At 39.8% G+C, this 21,019-nt stretch overlaps 4 protein-coding genes across 4 annotated transcripts; 2 read left to right on the top strand and 2 right to left on the bottom strand.

Annotated features, from left to right (window-relative positions):
• Positions 1 to 1,103: 1,103 nt before the first annotated feature.
• Positions 1,104 to 10,304, bottom strand: LOC141915003 (uncharacterized). The gene is made up of 9 exons (XM_074806359.1): positions 9,953 to 10,304; positions 8,584 to 8,775; positions 8,105 to 8,293; positions 7,484 to 7,660; positions 6,590 to 6,763; positions 3,856 to 4,014; positions 3,291 to 3,478; positions 2,980 to 3,212; positions 1,104 to 2,710 (listed from the first exon to the last, which is right to left on the bottom strand). The coding sequence occupies exons 1-9, from the start codon at positions 10,011 to 10,013 to the stop codon at positions 2,311 to 2,313; spliced, it is 1,773 nt and encodes a 590-aa protein (XP_074662460.1). The 5' UTR covers positions 10,014 to 10,304; the 3' UTR covers positions 1,104 to 2,310.
• A 716-nt stretch (positions 10,305 to 11,020) lies between these two features.
• On the top strand, positions 11,021 to 13,122 carry LOC141904100 (mediator of RNA polymerase II transcription subunit 6-like). The gene is made up of 8 exons (XM_074792596.1): positions 11,021 to 11,035; positions 11,235 to 11,391; positions 11,482 to 11,573; positions 11,657 to 11,739; positions 12,287 to 12,326; positions 12,447 to 12,515; positions 12,688 to 12,822; positions 12,909 to 13,122. Exons 2-8 carry the CDS (start codon positions 11,297 to 11,299, stop codon positions 13,037 to 13,039), a joined length of 645 nt encoding a protein of 214 aa, XP_074648697.1. The 5' UTR covers positions 11,021 to 11,035; positions 11,235 to 11,296; the 3' UTR covers positions 13,040 to 13,122.
• On the bottom strand, positions 13,114 to 15,425 carry LOC141904099 (protein YIPF4-like). The gene is made up of 6 exons (XM_074792580.1): positions 15,240 to 15,425; positions 14,974 to 15,145; positions 14,322 to 14,493; positions 14,169 to 14,246; positions 13,982 to 14,095; positions 13,114 to 13,903 (listed from the first exon to the last, which is right to left on the bottom strand). The coding sequence occupies exons 1-6, from the start codon at positions 15,394 to 15,396 to the stop codon at positions 13,766 to 13,768; spliced, it is 831 nt and encodes a 276-aa protein (XP_074648681.1). The 5' UTR covers positions 15,397 to 15,425; the 3' UTR covers positions 13,114 to 13,765.
• A 118-nt stretch (positions 15,426 to 15,543) lies between these two features.
• LOC141903297 (WD repeat-containing protein 20-like) lies at positions 15,544 to 20,640 on the top strand. Its single transcript, XM_074791399.1, has 5 exons — positions 15,544 to 15,801; positions 16,205 to 16,387; positions 16,685 to 17,888; positions 18,179 to 18,296; positions 18,677 to 20,640. Exons 1-4 carry the CDS (start codon positions 15,544 to 15,546, stop codon positions 18,262 to 18,264), a joined length of 1,731 nt encoding a protein of 576 aa, XP_074647500.1. The 3' UTR covers positions 18,265 to 18,296; positions 18,677 to 20,640.
• The last annotated feature ends 379 nt before the right edge of the window (positions 20,641 to 21,019 follow it).

Raw genomic sequence — 21,019 nt, 5'->3', positions numbered from 1 at the left:
ATAAATGTATTTACACCGAGGATGAGGTTTAAACCCTTCTCTTTCCGTAGTGATGTCTGATACATTGAAGTAAAACGTGACCGATGATGTATTTTCCGTCATGAAATATGAATTTGTACTAAAAGTATTGCCGGTTACACATTGAGTGTAAAATGAAAAACTGCTTCTTCGTCGGTTTCTACAAATTGTGTACGTGGATTTCAGCGTCAGTCATCCTGCTATCATTTATTATGACACTGTTGCGTAGATACTCTATAATCACCATTCGCTATTCATTGTATAGTAAGATATGTATCGCATTCCTTTATCTATGCTCAAATTTTCAAAATATGTTAGCTCCACAAAAAATCTATATACGGTTTGAGAGCCCGTAGAAATATTATTAGAATTTTAGATTCAAGAACCTCGAAGCCATGGGTGATCGTGGTAGCTTAATTCAACAGTCTTTTTTCCTTATTGGATTTAAAAAGCATGACGTGGAGATGCACAGGTCATCATACCAACGTAATCTCAGATACAGTTACAGTACCGGATAAAAGATTATCGAAATTCCCAAAATCTAAAACAAAATTACTAAAACAAAATTTGCGCTCGACCTTAAACATAACCGGGTCCTCTCACAACGAAAACCTAGCGGGACTCGAGCATGCTACCTCCTACATGCCAGGCGGGCATGCTAACCACTCGACCACCACCGATAAGTTATAAATAAGGCTCGTTTAGTCAGTCAGATGAGTCATTTAGGTATGGTAATCAGTCAGGTATAGTGACTTCAATTCTGCCGTTTTTGAAAAGTTTCAAAGAGTTTCTATAGTCCATTTGCTGCGCACAAATTTTTCAAAGGAGAATTTTCCACCACCAAAACGGGAAATATAACCGAGCTCCCAGACTGCTCGAGGGAGGGGGTCATTTACAAACTCATTTTTTATAGTTCCTCTTCTCAGTGACAAAGAAAATACCATTAAACATTCATTTTTAATCACAAATACACTTTATTACTATTGATAATAAGAGGTCACGTTTTGAGGCGCCATTTTGAGTGAATTAAGGCTATCCGGACAGCAAACGCAAGAACAACATGCAGAACCCCCCCCCCCCTTCCTCCGCCACACTGTCTAAGAAACGTGCCCTATGTAGGATCGCGATAACAGAAATTTTGCATTTATTTCATTTTGCTCAGTCCCATTTAGTTGTCGTGTTAGGCTTTTTAGTCAAAAGTTAGTTTCATTTACAATTACACTATCCGAGAACAGTGAGCCGGATCATCGCAGTTTCCGCATGGAGTTGATTCTATTCCATGTCGGGGTTAATGAATTGCTAGATAGATGATCATCTTACAACTAGATGTACTAACTGATTAGAGCCTCTCATGAATGATGTTTTTTATTCAACAGAAATCTTTATACAATTACTTAATCAATAATATGATATAACATTATTTAATGAATGTCGTATGTGACATTATTCCATACATTCTGTACACGATAAAACAATAGATCAATTATATATCAATATTTCAATACCAGATGAATATTATTTTTTACATTTATTTACAATTGAGTTGAGCAAAAAAACATAATTTACGCATCGAAAATATTTGTGCGAGATGAAATACAAGTTTTTCTACGACATGATTATCACTACAGCTATACTCGGTTATAATACACTGTCAGTGGTTTACCCTTTAGTCGTTAAATATCTCTTTTGTTACATTTCAGAAGTCTACAATCCATACAGTATAGACGACTAAAATCTTTGTTATGGTGCCTCAGACCTCAGACCGAGTTGAGAAAAAAAGAAACTTAATATAGACCTACCCCATGAGATAGATAGATCCCAACATGTTACAGGCCAAAAACACTCCAATAACATTTTACCCTAGAGGCCAATTGACCCTACTAAACATCTTCGTCAAATTTCACGAACGATTTGAATAATTTAAGGGTCAGATTTCCAACATCAGTTAAAATACTATATATATACAGAATATTTCCACTATGATTTCATTGCTTTAAAAACAAAATTCATTCATATTCAACCGCGCCGTGCAACCGCGCCGTGCAACCGCACCGTGCAACCGCGCCGTGCAACCGCGCCATGCAACCGCACCGTGCAATGATTGATATCTTATTTAACAAATTCATATCCTGATAATTACAACGATTTCATATACAAAAATGATATACACACACGAATTGGGTGCACCTTGCCTCCACCCGCCATCCCCCACCTCCACCCTTCTACCCTTCCACCCTACACCCTCCGCTTCTCCATCCCCCAAAACTTCAACTTTCTCTGACATCATAAAATTCAATTAGAATCTGATAAAATCGATACAGAGATAACAAAAACAAAGAACAAACATAACACAACTGTAACATTGCTCGCCCTGATAAATGCAGTATTTGATAATCTATCGAAATAAGCCTCAGTTTTGTAACAGGGTATAGCTGACACTGCACCAGTATCACTATTACAGCATTGATATACCGTGTTAAATTTGTTCTTATTGGCGCAACAAGCAAACAGCGAACCGTTATAGAATACCGATCCGCAACATCGGTCCCCGCTATCACGTGACCTCGGTGTACCCTGGCAACAGACGGTAACCAACGGATCTATCCACGTATTGTTGCATCTAATGAAAGTATCCGGGATACATTCAGATGTTCGGTTCCGTTTCAATTGGACCTCACCATTTTTACAACACCTAAAAATATGTAGAGGGTGAAATATTCAAATATTAGAAAATTTTTATTGACGCCACAAAGCTTCCCTGATGCCGTTTTGGGAGCAGCCGAAATATCGTGGTCTCAATAAACTGTCTGATATCTTCATTTGGATCATATTTTCACGAATTGTTGTGTCAAGTTTCAATATCGTAAATAACTTGTGAATCTTCAGTACAATCGTTACTATAATATCTAGCAGTTTTCGAATGGTTGAAATGAATTTGATCACGGATTTGTAAAAACTTACACAGCAAGGCGTTCAGGAATGTCACCAATCATTCCATTACAACACGTTTCAGTACGGATGTTGTAGGTGGAATAGGCGCAACATTTATTGTAGTTTGGTTCAGTTTTTCTGAATCTGCCACCGTTACAGCACAAGTGTACATCAGGATTCATCCATTCCCAACCACCAAATTCACTAATACATTTCTCAAATCTTTGTGATTCTGATATATCGTATATTTCATCAGCGCATATCTGAAATAGAAATGTTAACATGAGTTTTACGATGTCCGTGTAAACCAATTGCTACGGCAAAAGTTCGATCGTATTTACATGTGTAGAATTATCGTAAGTGTGGAATTCGTTATATTTCGAATTCAAACAGCATGAATTATGAGTACGTTTCGATTTGTTAATTAATGCATATCCACCACAACAGAGCTGATTATCAGCTTGTACAACACCATCACACAACACAGAATCCACACTAACTACGACTCTGTTGTCACCCCTTTCATTTCCTGGAATTACAAATACATAAATGTATTTATTATGTTATCGTTCTGGTAAAAATAGAAATAAAGGAATTTTCCAGGATATCGATTGTCGGGGGTGGAGAGCTCAGAGGAGAACCACAGAAAGAAACTCTGTCAATGTCAGGATTCAAACTATCACGTCGGGGTGGAGAGCTCAGAGAAGAACTACAGAAAGAAACTCCGTCACTGTCAGGATTCAAACGATCGATTGTTGCGGTGGAGAGCTCAGAGAAGAACTACAGAAAGAAACCCTGTCACTTTCAGGATTCAAACTACCAATTACATTGAACCATGGACTCTAAAACGAAGGAGTCCATGATTGAACTCGATTCTTTCTACATATACCAGTAGATATTACTCACTTAGTGCGCATTTTTGTTCCTTCTTGTTGTATATTTGTCCAACACAACAACCTTGAAGTTTTTTATTGTATGTTTTTGATCCACAACATTCGTTTAAATTCGGATCAAGGTTGAACGGAACACCACCGCAACATAATTGTTTTTGTGGATTTATGTTATCTGGAAAAAATTAAAACATTTACATAAAATTGATTCACCTTAAAGATAACTTATTTCTTAAATAATGTTAGTCTGGGTCCTATCATAACCTAGACCAGTAACCTAGACCTAAAAACCTTCCTACATTTACAACAAAATATGATTAAAGATCTAATCTGATACAGTTCGAGTTTGGCACTAAGGCTTTATAAAGAATGACTTGTTTCTCATTTTTGCCGAGTAACTTGACCCAGCCGGCCGACCGCCTATCTACCATGTACATTTATTTTCTTCAAAAAATCCTGTTCAAGCTAACAATAACACACCCAGCAGCTTTAGAAGTGTTAATAAATTTTATTGCAGTTTAAAAAGTGACCCGACCGAAACAACGTATCATTTGTACATTCGTTTCGTTTCAACCTTGAATAGCACTATCATGTACGGAAGCCCCTAGGTGACATACGAGATAATTTTTTCACAGTTTCGACTTATTATATCGAAATTCGTTATAATGAGTCGTCGAAATTGTGAAAGAATTATCTCGCATATCATTTAGGGGCTTCCGTAATAATGACACATTGCTGCATGTAAATAAATGACATAAAATAGTATTCATGTATCGAACATATCTTTGTAAACTTAAGAACCAGTTATGATCTATATCAAACAGGTTATCGAAGGATTGAGTGAGTGTGTTTATTATCTCGCAGGCCTTGACTGCTTCTAATAATAGCTCAGTAAAAACCCACAGTTATAAATAGAACCGGGGAATTCCTGGTTATCATGCAGAGCGACCCGATATCGCCGCGCATTTATCTCCTAAATAAGATTTATATACTTCAGATAATTAGTGACAGCAGTTTTTTAAGTATTTGTTCAGTTTGTTTGTCACCGCGTATTGACCCAATATTCATATTATCTTATATATTTATAAACTCGTGTACATGTATATACTTAGTATTTACTCACTAATTTACATGTAAGCTAAGGGGAAAAATCATTTGCGTCACATAAAAGATAACTTTTCTTCAAAATGTGTACAATTCGTTAAAAATAGTAAAAGAAACTGAATGAAAAAATTTCGTTGCATCAATTTGGAGGAACCTGTTTCTATCTCTTGCATGCTAACCGCTAGACCACCACCAGCACGCCAGCCGAGCATGCTAACCGCTAGACCACCACCAGCATGCCAGCCGAGCATGCTAACCGCTAGACCACCAGCTTGTCAGCCGAGCATGCTAACCGCTAGACCACCACCAGCATGCCAGCCGAGCATGCTAACCGCTAGACCACCAGCTTGTCAGCCGAGCATGCTAACCGCTAGACCACCACCAGCATGCCAGCCGAGCATGCTAACCGCTAGACCACCACCAGCATGCCAGCCGAGCATGCTAACCGCTAGACCACCAGCATGCCAGCCGAGCATGCTAACCGCTAGACCACCACCAGCATGCCAGCCGAGCATGCTAACCGCTAGACCACCAGCATGCCAGCCGAGCATGCTAACCGCTAGACCACCACCAGCATGCCAGCCGAGCATGCTAACCGCTAGACCACCACCAGCATGCCAGCCGAGCATGCTAACCGCTAGACCACCACCAGCATGCCAGCCGAGCATGCTAACCGCTAGACCACCAGCATGCCAGCCGAGCATGCTAACCGCTAGACCACCAGCATGCCAGCCGAGCATGCTAACCGCTAGACCACCACCAGCATGCCAGCCGAGCATGCTAACCGCTAGACCACCAGCATGTCAGCCGAGCATGCTAACCGCTAGACCACCACCAGCATGCCAGCCGAGCATGCTAACCGCTAGACCACAAGCAGCATGCCAGCCGAGCATGCTAACCGCTAGACCACCAGCTTGTCAGCCGAGCATGCTAACCGCTAGACCACCAGCATGTCAGCCGAGCATGCTAACCGCTAGACCACAAGCAGCATGCCAGCCGAGCATGCTAACCGCTAGACCACCACCAGCATGCCAGCCGAGCATGCTAACCGCTAGACCACCACCAGCATGCCAGCCGAGCATGCTAACCGCTAGACCACCAGCATGCCAGCCGAGCATGCTAACCGCTAGACCACCAGCATGCCAGCCGAGCATGCTAACCGCTAGACCACCAGCATGCCAGCCGAGCATGCTAACCGCTAGACCACCACCAGCATGCCAGCCGAGCATGCTAACCGCTAGACCACCAGCATGCCAGCCGAGCATGCTAACCGCTAGACCACCAGCATGCCAGCCGAGCATGCTAACCGCTAGACCACCACCAGCATGCCAGCCGAGCATGCTAACCGCTAGACCACCAGCATGCCAGCCGAGCATGCTAACCGCTAGACCACCAGCATGCCAGCCGAGCATGCTAACCGCTAGACCACCAGCATGCCAGCCGAGCATGCTAACCGCTAGACCATTAGATGAGGATTGACGAAGTACAAAATGCTAGTTGTCACAATGTCCCGGACGCTTTTAAGCTTGAACTTTAATTCATCTATAAGAATTATGTATGTAGTTGAATACTGAGGTATCAGAGGCGGATTGAGCACTGCCTTCATCCGCCTTTTCAGGCGTAAATAATATTAAGGATTCACTTACGGGTTTTAGCCCCTCTGCAGCATTGGTAGATTCCAGATCGTGGGAACGGATACTTTCCTTCGCAGCAAATTTCTCTATCGGGATGAATGTTTGTGCTTCCACAACATGAGCTTCTTTTCACAACAATCTTACCGTTCTTCTTTCTAGAGACCTTTGGAAAATCAGTCAAATGACCTGAAATAATAGACACAATCCCGGTTTTACCATTGATTTAAGTTGTTAGATTGGTTTTAGAACCAAAATGAGCTTAGACTGGTCTTAAGTTGTTAGATTGATTATAAAACCAAAATGAGTTTAGACTGGTCTTAAGTTGTTAGATTGGTTATAAAACCAAAATGAGCTTAGACTGGTCTTAAGTTGTTAGATTGGTTATAGAACCAAAATGAGCTTAGACTGGTCTTAAGTTGTTAGATTGGTTATAAAACCAAAATGAGCTTAGACTGGTCTTAAGTTGTTAGATTGGTTATAGAACCAAAATAAGTTTAGACTGGTCTTAAGTTGTTAGATTGGTTATAAAACCAAAATGAGCTTAGACTGGTCTTAAGTTGTTAGATTGGTTATAGAACCAAAATAAGTTTAGACTGGTCTTAAGTTGTTAGATTGGTTATAGAACCAAAATGAGCTTAGACTGATTTTAAGTTGTTAGATTGGTTTTAGAACCAAAATGAACTTAGACTGGTCTTAAACTGTTAGATTGGTTATGAAACCAAAATGAGCTTAGACTGATTTTAAGTTGTTAGATTGGTAGATAGAATTATAATTCGGTCTTGGACTGGTCTAAAATCATCACCTCGACTATGCACTCCTTGATATTATGAGATTATTCATAATTAACTTATTATTTTAAGCTAAATCTGGCCCAAAATCGAACTATGAATTATCTATAGTATATACCTGCACAACACGATCGATCAAATGGATTATATGTGCGAGTTCCACATTGAGCCTGGTTTGAATTATGAACAGTACCATCTACTTCTTCACAGAACTGTGTATATGGATCGTAAGGATTCTTGTTCCTGCAACATTCTTGTCGCCCGTTAATCTGTTGCTTTGCACCGCAACAAATCGCTGAAATACACCACGTGATTTATGTTAAATTGTGACGATATTTGTATGATAAAAGTATATGTGTGTTTCATATAACAATTGGATGAATAGAAATTGTTAAGAACGTCTAATCGGTTAGGGCTAAATGACCACCGGATCGAGAGAGGGAGACTGCTGCAGTTGCTCAAAAATTGGTTAAATTCAACCGGTTGATTTAAATGCCATAAGGACTTGAATTTACAAAGCTTTTATCCACCAGCAAACTCTTACGAACTTTCGAGCAAATGCAGCCCCTGCCGCTTTTCAGTGGAATTCTAAAATTTTCTAGAAATGGGAAAATTGCAAACAAGATTTCAAATTGTTATAGGCTCTATGAAATCTTGGCTGAGTTTGAACAATAAGTTTTCTAGCCGAATTTCTGAATAGTAATGAGTCGGGAACAGACTGTAAATGAATATTACATACTTTCTGTACCGTTGCTGTCGTATCTGTCGTATATATTGCGATCGGCGCAACAAATAGATATATTCGGATCGTAGAGTTCTGACGCGTCTTCCGCGGTGTATGGACAACATTTCGTAGTGTACGGATTCGCATTATGTACAATTCGTCCTTTACAGCACAATTGACTGTCCACGTTTTCTACTAGTTTTCCTACAGGCGATAAAAAGAAAAGGTTCAATATTCAAACTGATCAGACAAAACTGATGATTAAACGGTTTTTTTAGATTCCTTACTCATTCACAATGATACAATGAAAAGAGGAAGTAATTTCAAACAAATTCTAATGCTCAATTATACATAATTAAAACTAGGTAATTGTGTGTAAAAAGGATTGTTAAAACCCTCAGCAATTAACTGATTGTAAATGACAAAAATTTCCAGTATATTGAGACTATTGATATACGTAAATGGATTGATTATATATTAGTCATATCTGGTACCTCCACAACAGCCCCGATGAAATCCCTTCCCGTTTTTCTGTACATATTCCTCATAAACGACGCTTTTACAACAGAATTGTGTTTGTCGATTGAAGCATTGCGGTTCTCTGCCGTCATAAGTCGGACACTCATCGAGATTTCTATCTTTACATCGTAATACTGAATTGTGGTGACGGAATCTGCGGCACTCGACTGTCAAACGAGATGAGATGAGAATCACAAGTCGATATTGATATTTTAATTCCGCACTCAGTAAGAAAAACGAGTTGGAAAAAAATGTTTTCTTTTTAATACTGATTGGAATAAACGTAGTTAAAACAAACATCGAAAATAAATCATCAATTATAATGGAAACTGTTTGGGCTTCATTCACACTATAAACCGGGAGTTTAGGTCGGCCTTGTGACGATCGACCTCACCCGGCTTTATAGTGTGAATCCCAAATCCTAAGGACTCAATATTGCATCAGTGATTATTGATATATGAGGTGGACCGTGAGGGAGTGACGACCCGCAACCCCCAACCACTAACCCTTTTCTGGGTGGCCCTTTCTTCTGGCCCCAATTATTTTTCGAATACTTTTTTATTTTTTTGTAGATTTATAGTTTCGCAGTTGCCAAAAAATGTTCCCTAAAAAGGGCTTCCCGACGTTCGGTTTTAGCTCGTCCGTTTTTCTGTAGCCCAAGAAGTAATGGTTTCACTACACCATGTTTGAGCATATCTTAGATCTGGCCCTGTATTGTGGGATTGATCGGTTTGTTTAGATATTGCCAGGTGATTTTGGATGACGACGACATTATCTATATTATCTATGAAGGTAGTTTAGCACCACTCAAGAGACGCCCACTCATAGTTAAGTCAAGTGCGGCCAATCAAAAGTGTTTTATCTGATCCATCGTAATCAAAGTCCATCTTTAAAAAAACTCATTCTATCAAAATCTAGAGCGGATGACTCATTCATTACGGTACGTTTAAGTCGGTAAGTTTTCAGGCCGTGGGATCAACCATGTCTTGGGGGATTCGACTTTCATGAAAGCGGAGCTTATTTCTTGTAAGGTACCCATCGCACGCAAATGTCGGGTCCTGTTAGTATAGAAGTAAAGACTCACACTACGTAATGAAAAGGTGTCGAAGTTTTTGAAATCGATGCTTAAGTTTTCTTAAGGCCGGCATCCGGGCGCAACTTCGTCAATGAGCGGAACCTCCTAAATACCCCCTAGAGACTTCGTCATTGAGTTGGTGTGAGCTTCTCATTCCGACCCCCAAACCCCCTAAGTATAGGCCTGCATGGTTTTCATTCGAAACCTTAAAAACCTTAAACTTTAATTTGAGAAACTGTGACAAAGTATATAAATATTTTACTAATTACCTGAAGTGATGAAGATCACTAAAAATCCTATAAACTGTTGATATTTGATGAAGCGATTCATTATCGCGAATCTTATCTCGTCCAATCTCCAGCGGAAAATGAAACCAGGAAAGCGCAGTCACAGACTATCAGTTCCTGGTACGGATCTGTACTCGCGCTTCAAATGGAAAATATCAGTCTCACTTTCAGGTCGAATTATCAGTTTTTTAGGACAGATTGATTTACATCATCTATCCCAGTAGTAACAATATAGGTAAAAACAAAATGCGAACGTGAAGATTTCCCAGTTTGGCTGATATGTTGAAATCGTTTTCACTCCGAGACGCTTGAACCGATGTTTCCAGTCCAGATCTCCAGTAGCCAAATGACAAAACATTTAATGAACTCAATTGAATAGCTGTTTTTTTTTTCGGTGACTCATCGGTGTTCTATTGGACGGCGTTGTCGAATGGGAATAGTTATATTTAGAAATTTACGTATGCTTACGGTATAGTGACGTACATCACATTTCGTAGTAAACGAAAGTGCGATTTGGGTTTTCCCGCGCTTTTCGAGTCGGCCGTGCGCGTAAACCGGCGATCGGCGGGAAATCCATGGTGCGTGTGATTAGGGAGGCCTCGCTAATTGCTTCGACAATGTCTAAAGGGAATCTATCCGTGGGGGAAATGATTGAGCGGGCCGGGAGGAGGGGGACTGGTGTTTTCCCAAACCCGGCACGGACACCGCGCGGGACGAGTTCGGTTGCTCAGTAATACTCTGCAGGACGGTGTTTACTTTTTGAAAAAGTTATTTAAGAGAGAAAATTGAATTTTCAAAAGAACCTTTAAATAAAAGACTCTCGGGGGCTCAAAGAGAGGAGGGATGAATCAATTTCTGCAGTTTTCCCCCAGCCTCGCTATCCATAACTTTGTCAATGCTTTTCGTTTGTAACTTCAAAAGACCCGATAATATGTAAACAGTTGTCACTAATAAAAGTTTGTAATTTGTTTATCGCAGTTCTTGCTGTTAACAATTCTATGGTTGGTGCTGGAAATCTCCGCTAGGTGTCATCGTTATTCAAGATGGTGGATCAAAGACAACAAGGTGGAAATTTTTAACCAATAATGTTGATTATTTCAATAAATATTAAACTGATTGATGTTAAATGTATGTTTTGAATAAGATGTTGACTAGATTTACAAACTGATGTGTCAGTTTTTATTGTTTAATCCGTAAATATTTGTAAAATCCGCTTTAAACGTCAGAAAATCTAACAAATCAAATTAAATTTTATTCAACGCAGATACGTTGACGATATCGTGGCACGACAGTTCGTGGTTTCAAGTTCTCGGACCCGGAAATGTGATGGATTATTTCTCCGAGAGATCGAACCCATTTTATGATCGAACTTGTAATAATGAAATCGTTAAAATGCAGAGATTGAATCCTGATCAATTGAAGTAAGTGATTCACCTTCTTCCTCGATCAATTAAAAATATGTCAGGTGATCTCATTAATTGATTGATTCTGTTTCGTATTTTTTATTTCAGTAATTTAACAGGATTAGAATATATTTTATTGCACGTTCAGGAACCAATTTTATACGTCATACGTAAACAACATCGACATTCACCTCAACAAGGTAAAAATACCGTCTGTGACATTAATCCTAATCCTCTCAAGGATTATCTATAATCTACTGTGTTGCATTTCAATCTATTTCAGCTACTCCTTTAGCGGATTATTACATCATAGGTGGCGTTGTTTACCAAGCACCGGATTTATGTTCGGTTATTAACTCAAGATTAGTAAGTAATGACCAGTGACCTCTCTCCCCTCACACCTCTCCCCCTCACACCTCTCCCCCTCACACCTCTCTCTCCTCACACCTCTCTCCCCTCACTCCTCTCTCCTCACACCTCTCCCCCTCACACCTCTCCCCTCACACCTCTCTCTCCTCACACCTCTCTCCTCACACCTCTCCCCCTCACACCTCTCCCCTCACACCTCTCTCTCCTCACACCTCTCTCTCCTCACACCTCTCTCCCCCTCACACCTCTCCCCCTCACACCTCTCCCCCTCACACCTCTCCCCTCACACCTCTCTCTCCTCACACCTCTCTCCTCACACCTCTCTCCCCCTCACACCCTTCTCCTCACACCTCTCTCCCCTCACCTCTCTCCCCTCACGCCTCTCTCCCCCTCACACACCTCTCCCTCTCACACCTCTCCTCTCACACCTCTCTCTCCTAAAACCTCTCTCCCTCTCACACCTCTCTCCCCCTCACACCTCTCTCCCCTCACGCCTCTCCCTGCCATCATGTATCAGTTTACTATTGTATTTATATATTTACAGTTAAATACAGTGGCTCATTTACATTCTGCATTTGATGAAGGTAAAGAATCAGATATCACTGAATTAGAAAACCAGCATGAATTCATATGTAGAATTCGATATACAATTTCTATCTGTGTTTGTGAATAGAATTAAATACTGCGATCTTTTTTTTTGTCAGTTCAATCGTATTCACAGTATCATCCATCGAAATCTTACTGGTGGGATTTCAAAGAGAAAGATAAAACTGGTAAACAAATATTCACTACATTCACGCGGTATCTAATTTGCTTCCTTGTCTGTTGTCTCTGTGGTCAGAGCGCTCGTATAATTCCTCGAATATTTCACACCGTTTTTTAGTTCGGCCATTTTAAAACTTCCGAATAAAACATTATTACAGTAAATATTCTATTTAGATAAAGAAAAGGATAAAGGAAAGAAGACGAAGAAAGAGGAACCGAGTTCTTTATTTCAAAGACAGAGAGTCGATGTTCTCTTGGAAGCTTTAGCGAGAAAATATCCTCCGAGATTTCCCGGTCATCAAGAAGCAAATAAAGGTAAAGAGTTTCTGATGTATAAATTATACGAAGAATTTGTTTCAAATCAATTTCTTCTATGAAATTATGTTTATTTTATTTTCTAGAAGAATCGGCCGCAAAGTCAGAAATAAAGACTGAGATTAAAACGGAGAAACAAGATGACGTAAATTCACAAGTTTCATCGCAATCGAGTATCAAAATGCCGCCAGAGAAAAAGATTAAAATATCTCGATAATCTCACAGGATTAGTGATGATCTCAAATGTGTATTAACGTAAAACTACTTCAATAATAACAAATATATAATTTATTGACTGTACAATGAATCATATTCAATACAATGTATTGTATTTTATACAAATAATAAAATGTTCAATGATAAATGTAAACAAATGATTACAATTTATTAGTTACTCTATGGACCCACTAGAGGGCAGCATTGATGACAATTATTCCAAACCATCATGACAAAATATGTACAATAAGATTTGTTCATAAGACCGAATGAAACCTGTTTTACAAGGAATTCAAACAGAGCTGTCAAATTCCCAATTAAACCCCAGAAAATATATCAAAGATAACATTTAAATACAAAATACTTCTACAGAATAAATGTGCTCGCACAATAGAAATGTGACACCGCACCCCCTAGGCATCATGTGACCACACCCCCTAGGTACAGGGTCCGATCTAAGCACTTGTCCGATTGCCCGGGACAAGTACATCTCATCAGGGGCAAGTAGGTATCATTATCACTTGTCCCCCGGGCTAGTGCAATTTTATGTCACAAAGCTGATTTCCCACTCGATACAACGGATGATAGTGCCACCAATCTGACTGCCTGTGTAGGGCAAGTAGCTTTTGGAGGGGGTAAGTAAAATTTCAGATATGCTTGTCCCCCGGGCAAGTTTTAGATTGGACCCTGATGTATCATGTGACCACACCTCTCGGGTATCATGTGACTAGGCTCCGGTATACAAGGAGAAGAAGTATATGTACAATAGAAATATAGGATATAAAAGTAAAGGTCTTTTCTCACGAAGTTCCTCGACGCACAGTAATGAACCGGCGCTGTACGCCGCCCAAATTACTCCCAATAACTAGAAATACAAAACAGATCGATATCAGTGTCAGATATAGCTGAGAGATGGCAGCACGTGATGGTATAACGAGCTTACCTTTATGAGAATTCCAAGGTAAAACAATGAATGAACGAGTGGTAAAAGAGTAGCGGTGATAATAAGTGGTAATAGTGAATATCCGATAACTCCTAAACATTGAGAATAGCTCACCTGAAATACATACATATACAGCATATCAAACTGGGTTAGATAAATAGTTAAGTGAGGTCACTCGTACTCTTACCTCTCCTCCGAGAACCCTAGCCAATAAATATATCACAAACGCTCCCATAATCCACATTGTTATAATCCAGGAAACAACCTGAAAATAATCATGAAACTTTCAGACAGGAGTCGTTGATAAATTAAACAGAATCACGTCCTGTTCAACCCTTACCTGGAACTGTCCGTAAAGCGATAGAATTGAATATATTAAAACCACAATCAGAGGACCCCAGAAATCCGGACTGTCGCGAACTACTTGTCTTTTAAATCCGAGTTGAGGCAACGGACACAAAACACAACGAACTTTATAATAAATATCCTTCAAATCAATGTCTAATTCTTCCCTGCAAAATATCAATAGATAATTCACATTATCAGCAGCAACTCGCAACTACCGCTTCACATCATGGCATAAACACATAAATACTTGTACTCTATCAGTCTCTGATATAACATTGCTTATCAGTGAAACGCATCATAGTTATGGTTTTTATAGTTTTGCTCAAATTATATTCTCTTCTATTCAAGAACTTTTCATCTTTCACTGAATCATTGTGGGATCTTTGACAAAATTATTGTGGGATCTTTGACTGAATTATTGTGGGATCTTTGACAAAATTATTGTGGGATCTTTTACTGAATTATTGTGGGATCTTTGACTTAATTATTGCGGGATCTTTGACTGAATTATTGCGGGATCTTCGACTGAATTATTGTGGGATCTTTGACAAAATTGTGGGACTTCTACTGTGGGATTATTGCAAGATGACTTCAGTTTTGTGAAGATTTATCCAACATATTTCACTGGTAGTTAGTTTTCTTACAGTAAAGGTTTTTGTAGTTCATTTTCATCTTCATCTTCGACCTCTAACAACCAACCAAATCCTTTTTTATCAAGTAATTGAGCGGTCATACCTCCTCCCCCTGCGGAACTCCGAGTCATGTAACTATCTGATTTACTGTTATCAGTGACTCCAGATATCATCGATCCATCAACTACAAAAATTATATGTAACATCAATAAAATCTAAATTGACACTTTCTCTTTCGAATTGGATGATTGACAGGTTAATTGATTGATTTATTTTACCGGTTTGATCGATGGGAGAAGTGAATTGAAATTCATCATTAGTAGTGACTCCTGCAGTCTCTGCGGTAGATGACTCAAATGACTCCAAATCTACTGAGAAGTCATCCGTTTTTCTACTGGAGCCTGTAGTAGTTGAAGTATGCCACTGCTCTGCCATGTTGGCGTCAGCTTCCTACGTTACTCGATAGATGGCAGCAGTGAGAAGTGAGCGCTTAGTCTCGGTCGAGTGATTCACCCAGTCGTTTAATCGATCTCATCGAGATCCAGGCCTCTAAACATCCGGGACATTCAGCTAGAAACCAATATGGCGTCGTGTGAGGGAGGAGGGAAAGAGACAGAAATTAAAACACAGTTTATTACTCGTGAAGGAACCTACAAATTAATGAGTTTATCGGAATATTCTCGACCGAATCGAGTAGCGTATAACGGACAGGCGAATACAGCAGTGAAAGTATCATTCATCTGTTTACAGGATCACAACGATCCATCGAAATCCGGGGAACGAATTTGTTTCAATGTCGGACGAGAATTGTTTTTCTACAATTATAAAGGAGTTAGAAAGGTACGAGGAAATGCTTCCTCCTTTTTCTTCTCTAACAGACATCCCCGTCCGTGCGTACCCGAGGCCTGAAACCTTCAATTGTTCCTCTATCCTCCCAGTTCGTTCAGGCATTGTGTGGTGTGTTAGCTGTCAAAATGCAAATCTGAATCTGAATTGTCGGTTGCAAATCGTATGAGGATTATGATCACATTATGCAAGTTATTTCATTGATTCATGATTAAGACTTCTCTATTTTGTTGATGGCTCAACTGCTTTGTGGTTTGACCGAGTCCAGTGAATTGCTCGCTGGTTCATAACATTAATTAACCACTAGGGGGCGTGTTAGTAGTCACAATGGAGAAGAGGTAGTACTGTATTTGGTCCTAAGTGAACAATCAATGCTGATACGGTATTTTATTTGTAGGCTGCTGATTTGACTAAACCGATTGACAAGCGAACTTATAAAGGTACATTACCGACTTGCCATGACTTCAATAGACTGACAGCTACAGTCGATAGTGTGATGTTACTGGTTGGGTTTACAGCAGGTCAGGTTCAACTGATTGACCCGATTAAACGTGAACTCAGTAAACTGTATAACGAAGAGGTAAGAATCGGTTGAAACTGTGAATTATTGGTTGAAATTCTTAATTGTAAAAAAGATGTGCAACTATTTCGACAAGTCAACGCCTGTTTATTAAGGATTGTGAAAATATAAAGTGTTCATTTTGACCAGTTCAATACAATTGTGACTGAGGGGTAAAATTCTCCATGAAGTATTGATTTCTATTTTGAGTCCCAATCGTAATTTCTAATTGCAAGTCGTTATTTAGGATCTAAATGATTGTCACAATTACGCCGAAATCAGCTCAAGTTTCACTGATGTTATTTGTTATATTTTCAGCGATTGATCGATCGAACTAAAGTGACTTGTATCCGATGGATTCCGGGATCGCAGAATCAGTTTCTCGTCTCGCACGCTAGCGGTCAAATGTACGTTTATAACGAGGAACTGTTGTGCGGGGCGACACCTCCTCATTATCAGCTATTCAAACAAGGCGAAGGATTCACTGTTTATACGTGTAAAACTAAGAGTACACGTAACCCGTTGTATAGATGGGTTATAGGAGAAGGAGCGATCAATGAGTTTGCGTTCAGTCCGTGTTCTAAGTATCTAACGATCGTCAGTCAGGACGGTTATTTACGAGTGTTTAATTATAACTCTATGGAACTCGTCGGAACGACTAAGAGTTATTTCGGAGGATTATTATGCGTTTGTTGGTCTCCGGACGGGAAGTATATCGTAACGGGGGGCGAGGATGATTTAGTGACGGTCTGGTCGTTCCACGAGAGACGCGTCGTTTGTCGCGGAGCCGGGCATAAATCGTGGGTTAACGCGGTAACGTTCGATTGTTACACGACGAGCACAGCCGGCGAGAACGTCGATCCGGGGTCGGATTTCAGCGGAGGATCCGACGACGAGTTCAACTCCTCGTCGCGAGGATCGAATAAACTCAACAATACGAAACGTCACTCGGCGACCGAGGGTAAAATAACGACGTATAGATTCGGCTCGATCGGTCAGGATACGGTGATGTGTTTATGGGATTTAACGGAGGATATATTAAAACTGCCGCTCGGTCGTCAGCGAACTAGCGTCGTTTATACGTTACCTCCGCGTAGTAACAGTCTCCCGCATTCTCATACTAACTCAATACCTAAAGATATGAACCCAGCGGTGAACAATACAGGAGACAGTTCGTCGTCGAATTCGTCGTCTCTCAGTCAGAAATTCGCGACCCTCGCCATCGGCGATCGAAAAGACGATAAAAAAGAACACAAACGTAATTTCAGTTTGGCGAGTAAAAATAACGATAAATCGTCGTTGCTTAGAAACAATCACGTGAAACCGTTAGACGATACGTTGAAGATACTGGGAACGGCGGCGTGTCCGAGATTAGACGAGGTTCCGTTATTAGAACCGCTAGTCTGTAAGAAAATCGCTCACGAACGTCTAACAGCGTTAGTATTCAGAGAGGAATGTTTAGTTACCGCGTGTCAGGAGGGATTCGTTTGTACGTGGGCTCGACCCGGTAGTGTTATTAGTGGTGAGTAACGCCCTCTATTGAGCCAGTCCTATACTACGCTAACGATGATAGTTCGTAAATAGTGGGTTAATGTGACAGAAGGCACCAACCTCAGGGGGGGTAGACCCGGGGGGGGTTTTCAAAGGACCTGGTTCAACTGAACTAGATGGCATCTTTCTGGACGGTACAGAAATATGGGGCATTAGAAATTTTTCAGCTGACTTAAGAATCTAATTTACCAAAATGGCATGAAAATGGAGTTAGTTATTTATTCATTGTGGCTCTGATGGATAATTTGTGTTTGATTTCAGGTGATATCTCTTCACCTCAATCTCCACACAGCTGTGAATCAACTCTAGTAAACGGACGAGATAACGGATTATCTCCTGAATTATGAGACTCGTCATAATTATTAATCAACCATGTCAGGTAAGCTCCATTCATTCAATCACTCTGTATACTCAGCATTTGCCTCGGATTTCGCGGAGGAACAATCAAATCACTCCACGGCCCTGTTTCACAAAAACGATTAAAGCCTAATTCGATTTAAGATAAACTGAATTGATGAAGAAATTAAATAGATTTAAGAGTGAAACCGTTGTGTTAAACTGGGCCCAGGGTTTACTGTATATGGCTACTTGACACAGATCAAGGATTTCTAAAATTGTGTTTTGAATTAAGGGGATATTGTGGAAGAATACATGTCTCAGCTGCTGACAGTTCATCACAGTTTTAATTTTGTATCATTATCCACAATGAGATCTATAAACTGATCGATTGTATAATTGTATGTTTCTGATATGTTTTAGATGTGTGTGGAAGTGGAAGTGGAATGATCCACCGAATGTTTTAAACCAGAGAATGGATTTTAAACCGCGGGTTCAATCCGTGTTTCTCATCAAAGTGTGATAAAATTATAAACGACGTGTTTTTGTGATGTTTATTTGTGATCGTATGGTGCTGCCGTCTATTGTGTCTCCTGCGTACTATCTACAGATTTGTACATAATCTTTCGCTTGCTTCTGAAATCTAACAATAACTGCCTCTCTCTCTCAACACAGTGTAAGGGGTCGCGCTCTATTTATAAAAACAGACCCTGGCATGTTAGATTATGCAATAGATGTTTTATATGAAATGGGGAACCTCCAACGCTACTGAGGCAATCATTCCACTTATGGCGAGTGAGGATCCACCAGGTGTCACTAGTAGTTACTCCGTCTTCTGCGTTCAATTTCTTACATCGAGTGAACTCACTTTTCTGTTTAATGAATCAATTATTAATGAAAACTCAATCAAGGAGTGAAAAATGAATTTTGAAAAATGAATAACCTCAATTTAGTTCAGAATTGATTGGTAATGAACTTATTTTGAAAACGTAAGACTGATTGCTCGTCGCGCCATCTGGTGGGAAAGTTGGTGTTGCAGTTTCCCCATACATTGAAACTTGCTTAAGTTGTTGTGATGATCATTTTGTTGATGACTTTTACTTAATGAATTGAATAAGCAGGGTCCGATCTAAGCACTTGTCCGATTGCCGCGGACAAGTATATTCTCATCAGGGCAAGTATTATGAACCTAGTGCAGTTTCATGTCACAAAGCTTTTTTCCCACTCGATAAAATGGATGATAGTGCCACCAATCGGACTGCCTGTGTAGGGCAAGTAGCTTTTGGAGGAGGCAAGTGAAATTCCAGATATGCTTGCCCCCCCCCCCTGGGCAAGTGGCTTTCATTCCTTAGATCGGACCCTGATAAGACATACAAATTGCGACTCAAAACTAGAGATGACGACTTAAGCCGAGTTTGACTGTTAAGATTCTGTTTGGTGTCATTTATTTTAGTTTAAGGTTCACAAAAATTGAATAAATTCATCAATAATTAAATGAATACTTTATGGTATCAATGATGAAGTCAACGCTCGAATAAACCTTCATCATTTCAGTCTTATTAATGATTGTGAAACTATTTCATGAGAACAAATATAACCGTGCCAAAATATCTACTGAGGTTCACTGAATTTCAAATTCTGAGGCCAGTTATACAGTCATGACTTGAAAACTGCAGACCAGTCTAATTTTGGAGCTAAGTCACGACTGCTCAAATGGCAATTGTCTTTACTATCCATTATCTATCATCTGCGTATAGTGATGAAGGCCTAGTCAAATCTACTCGGTTTATCTTGAAAATAAGCCGTATAACTCAGTGTTATCTCTATAAGAAAGAACTGCTTCTCCCAGGGTTCGTACAGGTCCTGAATAAAGTTAAGAAATTTTAAGTGTTTGTTCTGATGCTATGATATTTTAGAAATGTGGGGATAATTCTTGGTGGTTGTTGTACCGTAGGCCTGGTAGTATTTGAATTAAAAAACTTTCCATTCTGCCTTATTACGTATAAGCTCATTCAGTAGATAAAGATATTTGGATATTTAGCCTGGACAAGTTTACGGAAAATCAGACTATAAAACAGTACGAACCCTGCCATCATTTTCTGAGGTTCAAACTTTAAGCTTAAACTACAACGAGCCCTTGTGTCCACTACTCTTATTTAATGTTCAATTGTTTCAGTATGTTAACTGTGATATGAAATAATTACACAGATACTTTAACTGTCTCCTAAATAAACATTAATTCTAGGTCTGTATCTCACAAAATTCTTTAACGAATGGACTATTGTTTGAGGCTGAGCCTCTTGATTCCGTATGACTGACTGATGCTGTGTATGATGATGGTCTGCGTGAACTATATTCATTAGTCACAAATATATTCAAATATCAATGCAGAAATCTGACTTGTTGTTTGTCTTTTGGTCGCTGTAATGGAAATCTCTTGTCTCAACAGGATTGAACGCAAGATTTATTTTGAAGTAGTATTTCGGAACGTCTGTCTGGAAAATTAAAATACAACATCCTGAGAATGTAGTTGGTTTTCTGGGGGATAACCCCTAAAAAGGATAGAATAGGAGGATACAATAGTAGGTAGTCTCGTGATGCCTAGGTTACAGCATCCACCGATAGTAATCTCGTGATGCCTAGGTTACAGCATCCACAGATAGTAATCTCGTGATGCCTAGGTTACAGCATCCACAGATAGTAATCTCGCGATTCCTAGGTTACAGCATCCACAGATAGTAATCTCGCGATGCCTAGGTTACAGCA

The sequence above is a fragment of the Tubulanus polymorphus genome, chromosome 1 (assembly GCF_964204645.1).
Source record: "Tubulanus polymorphus chromosome 1, tnTubPoly1.2, whole genome shotgun sequence".
Taxonomy (NCBI): Eukaryota; Metazoa; Nemertea; class Palaeonemertea; order Tubulaniformes; family Tubulanidae; genus Tubulanus; species Tubulanus polymorphus.
The sequence above is the reverse complement of the archived record's forward strand: the minus strand, read 5'-3'. Positions and strand labels throughout refer to the sequence as shown.

What these genes read in the sequence shown, in the direction of transcription:
- LOC141915003 (XM_074806359.1), bottom strand. Translation starts at nt 10,013, where the DNA reads ATGAATCGCTTCATCAAATATCAACAGTTTATAGGATTTTTAGTGATC. An exon ending in GGAACAAAAATGCGCACTAA is followed by an intron (nt 3,479 to 3,855) that starts GTGAGTAATATC and finishes TTGTAATTCCAG; the next exon opens with GAAATGAAAGGGGTGACAAC. An exon ending in CTTACGATAATTCTACACAT is followed by an intron (nt 3,213 to 3,290) that starts GTAAATACGATC and finishes TTTCTATTTCAG; the next exon opens with ATATGCGCTGATGAAATATA.
- LOC141904100 (XM_074792596.1), top strand. Translation starts at nt 11,297, where the DNA reads ATGGATTATTTCTCCGAGAGATCGAACCCATTTTATGATCGAACTTGT. An exon ending in TTGAATCCTGATCAATTGAA is followed by an intron (nt 11,392 to 11,481) that starts GTAAGTGATTCA and finishes TTTTTATTTCAG; the next exon opens with TAATTTAACAGGATTAGAAT. An exon ending in ACATTCTGCATTTGATGAAG is followed by an intron (nt 12,327 to 12,446) that starts GTAAAGAATCAG and finishes TTTTTTTGTCAG; the next exon opens with TTCAATCGTATTCACAGTAT.
- LOC141904099 (XM_074792580.1), bottom strand. Translation starts at nt 15,396, where the DNA reads ATGGCAGAGCAGTGGCATACTTCAACTACTACAGGCTCCAGTAGAAAA. An exon ending in CGCTTTACGGACAGTTCCAG is followed by an intron (nt 14,247 to 14,321) that starts GTAAGGGTTGAA and finishes GATTATTTTCAG; the next exon opens with GTTGTTTCCTGGATTATAAC. An exon ending in ACCTTGGAATTCTCATAAAG is followed by an intron (nt 13,904 to 13,981) that starts GTAAGCTCGTTA and finishes TTGTATTTCTAG; the next exon opens with TTATTGGGAGTAATTTGGGC.
- LOC141903297 (XM_074791399.1), top strand. Translation starts at nt 15,544, where the DNA reads ATGGCGTCGTGTGAGGGAGGAGGGAAAGAGACAGAAATTAAAACACAG. An exon ending in ATTATAAAGGAGTTAGAAAG is followed by an intron (nt 15,802 to 16,204) that starts GTACGAGGAAAT and finishes TTTTATTTGTAG; the next exon opens with GCTGCTGATTTGACTAAACC. An exon ending in GTAAACTGTATAACGAAGAG is followed by an intron (nt 16,388 to 16,684) that starts GTAAGAATCGGT and finishes TTATATTTTCAG; the next exon opens with CGATTGATCGATCGAACTAA.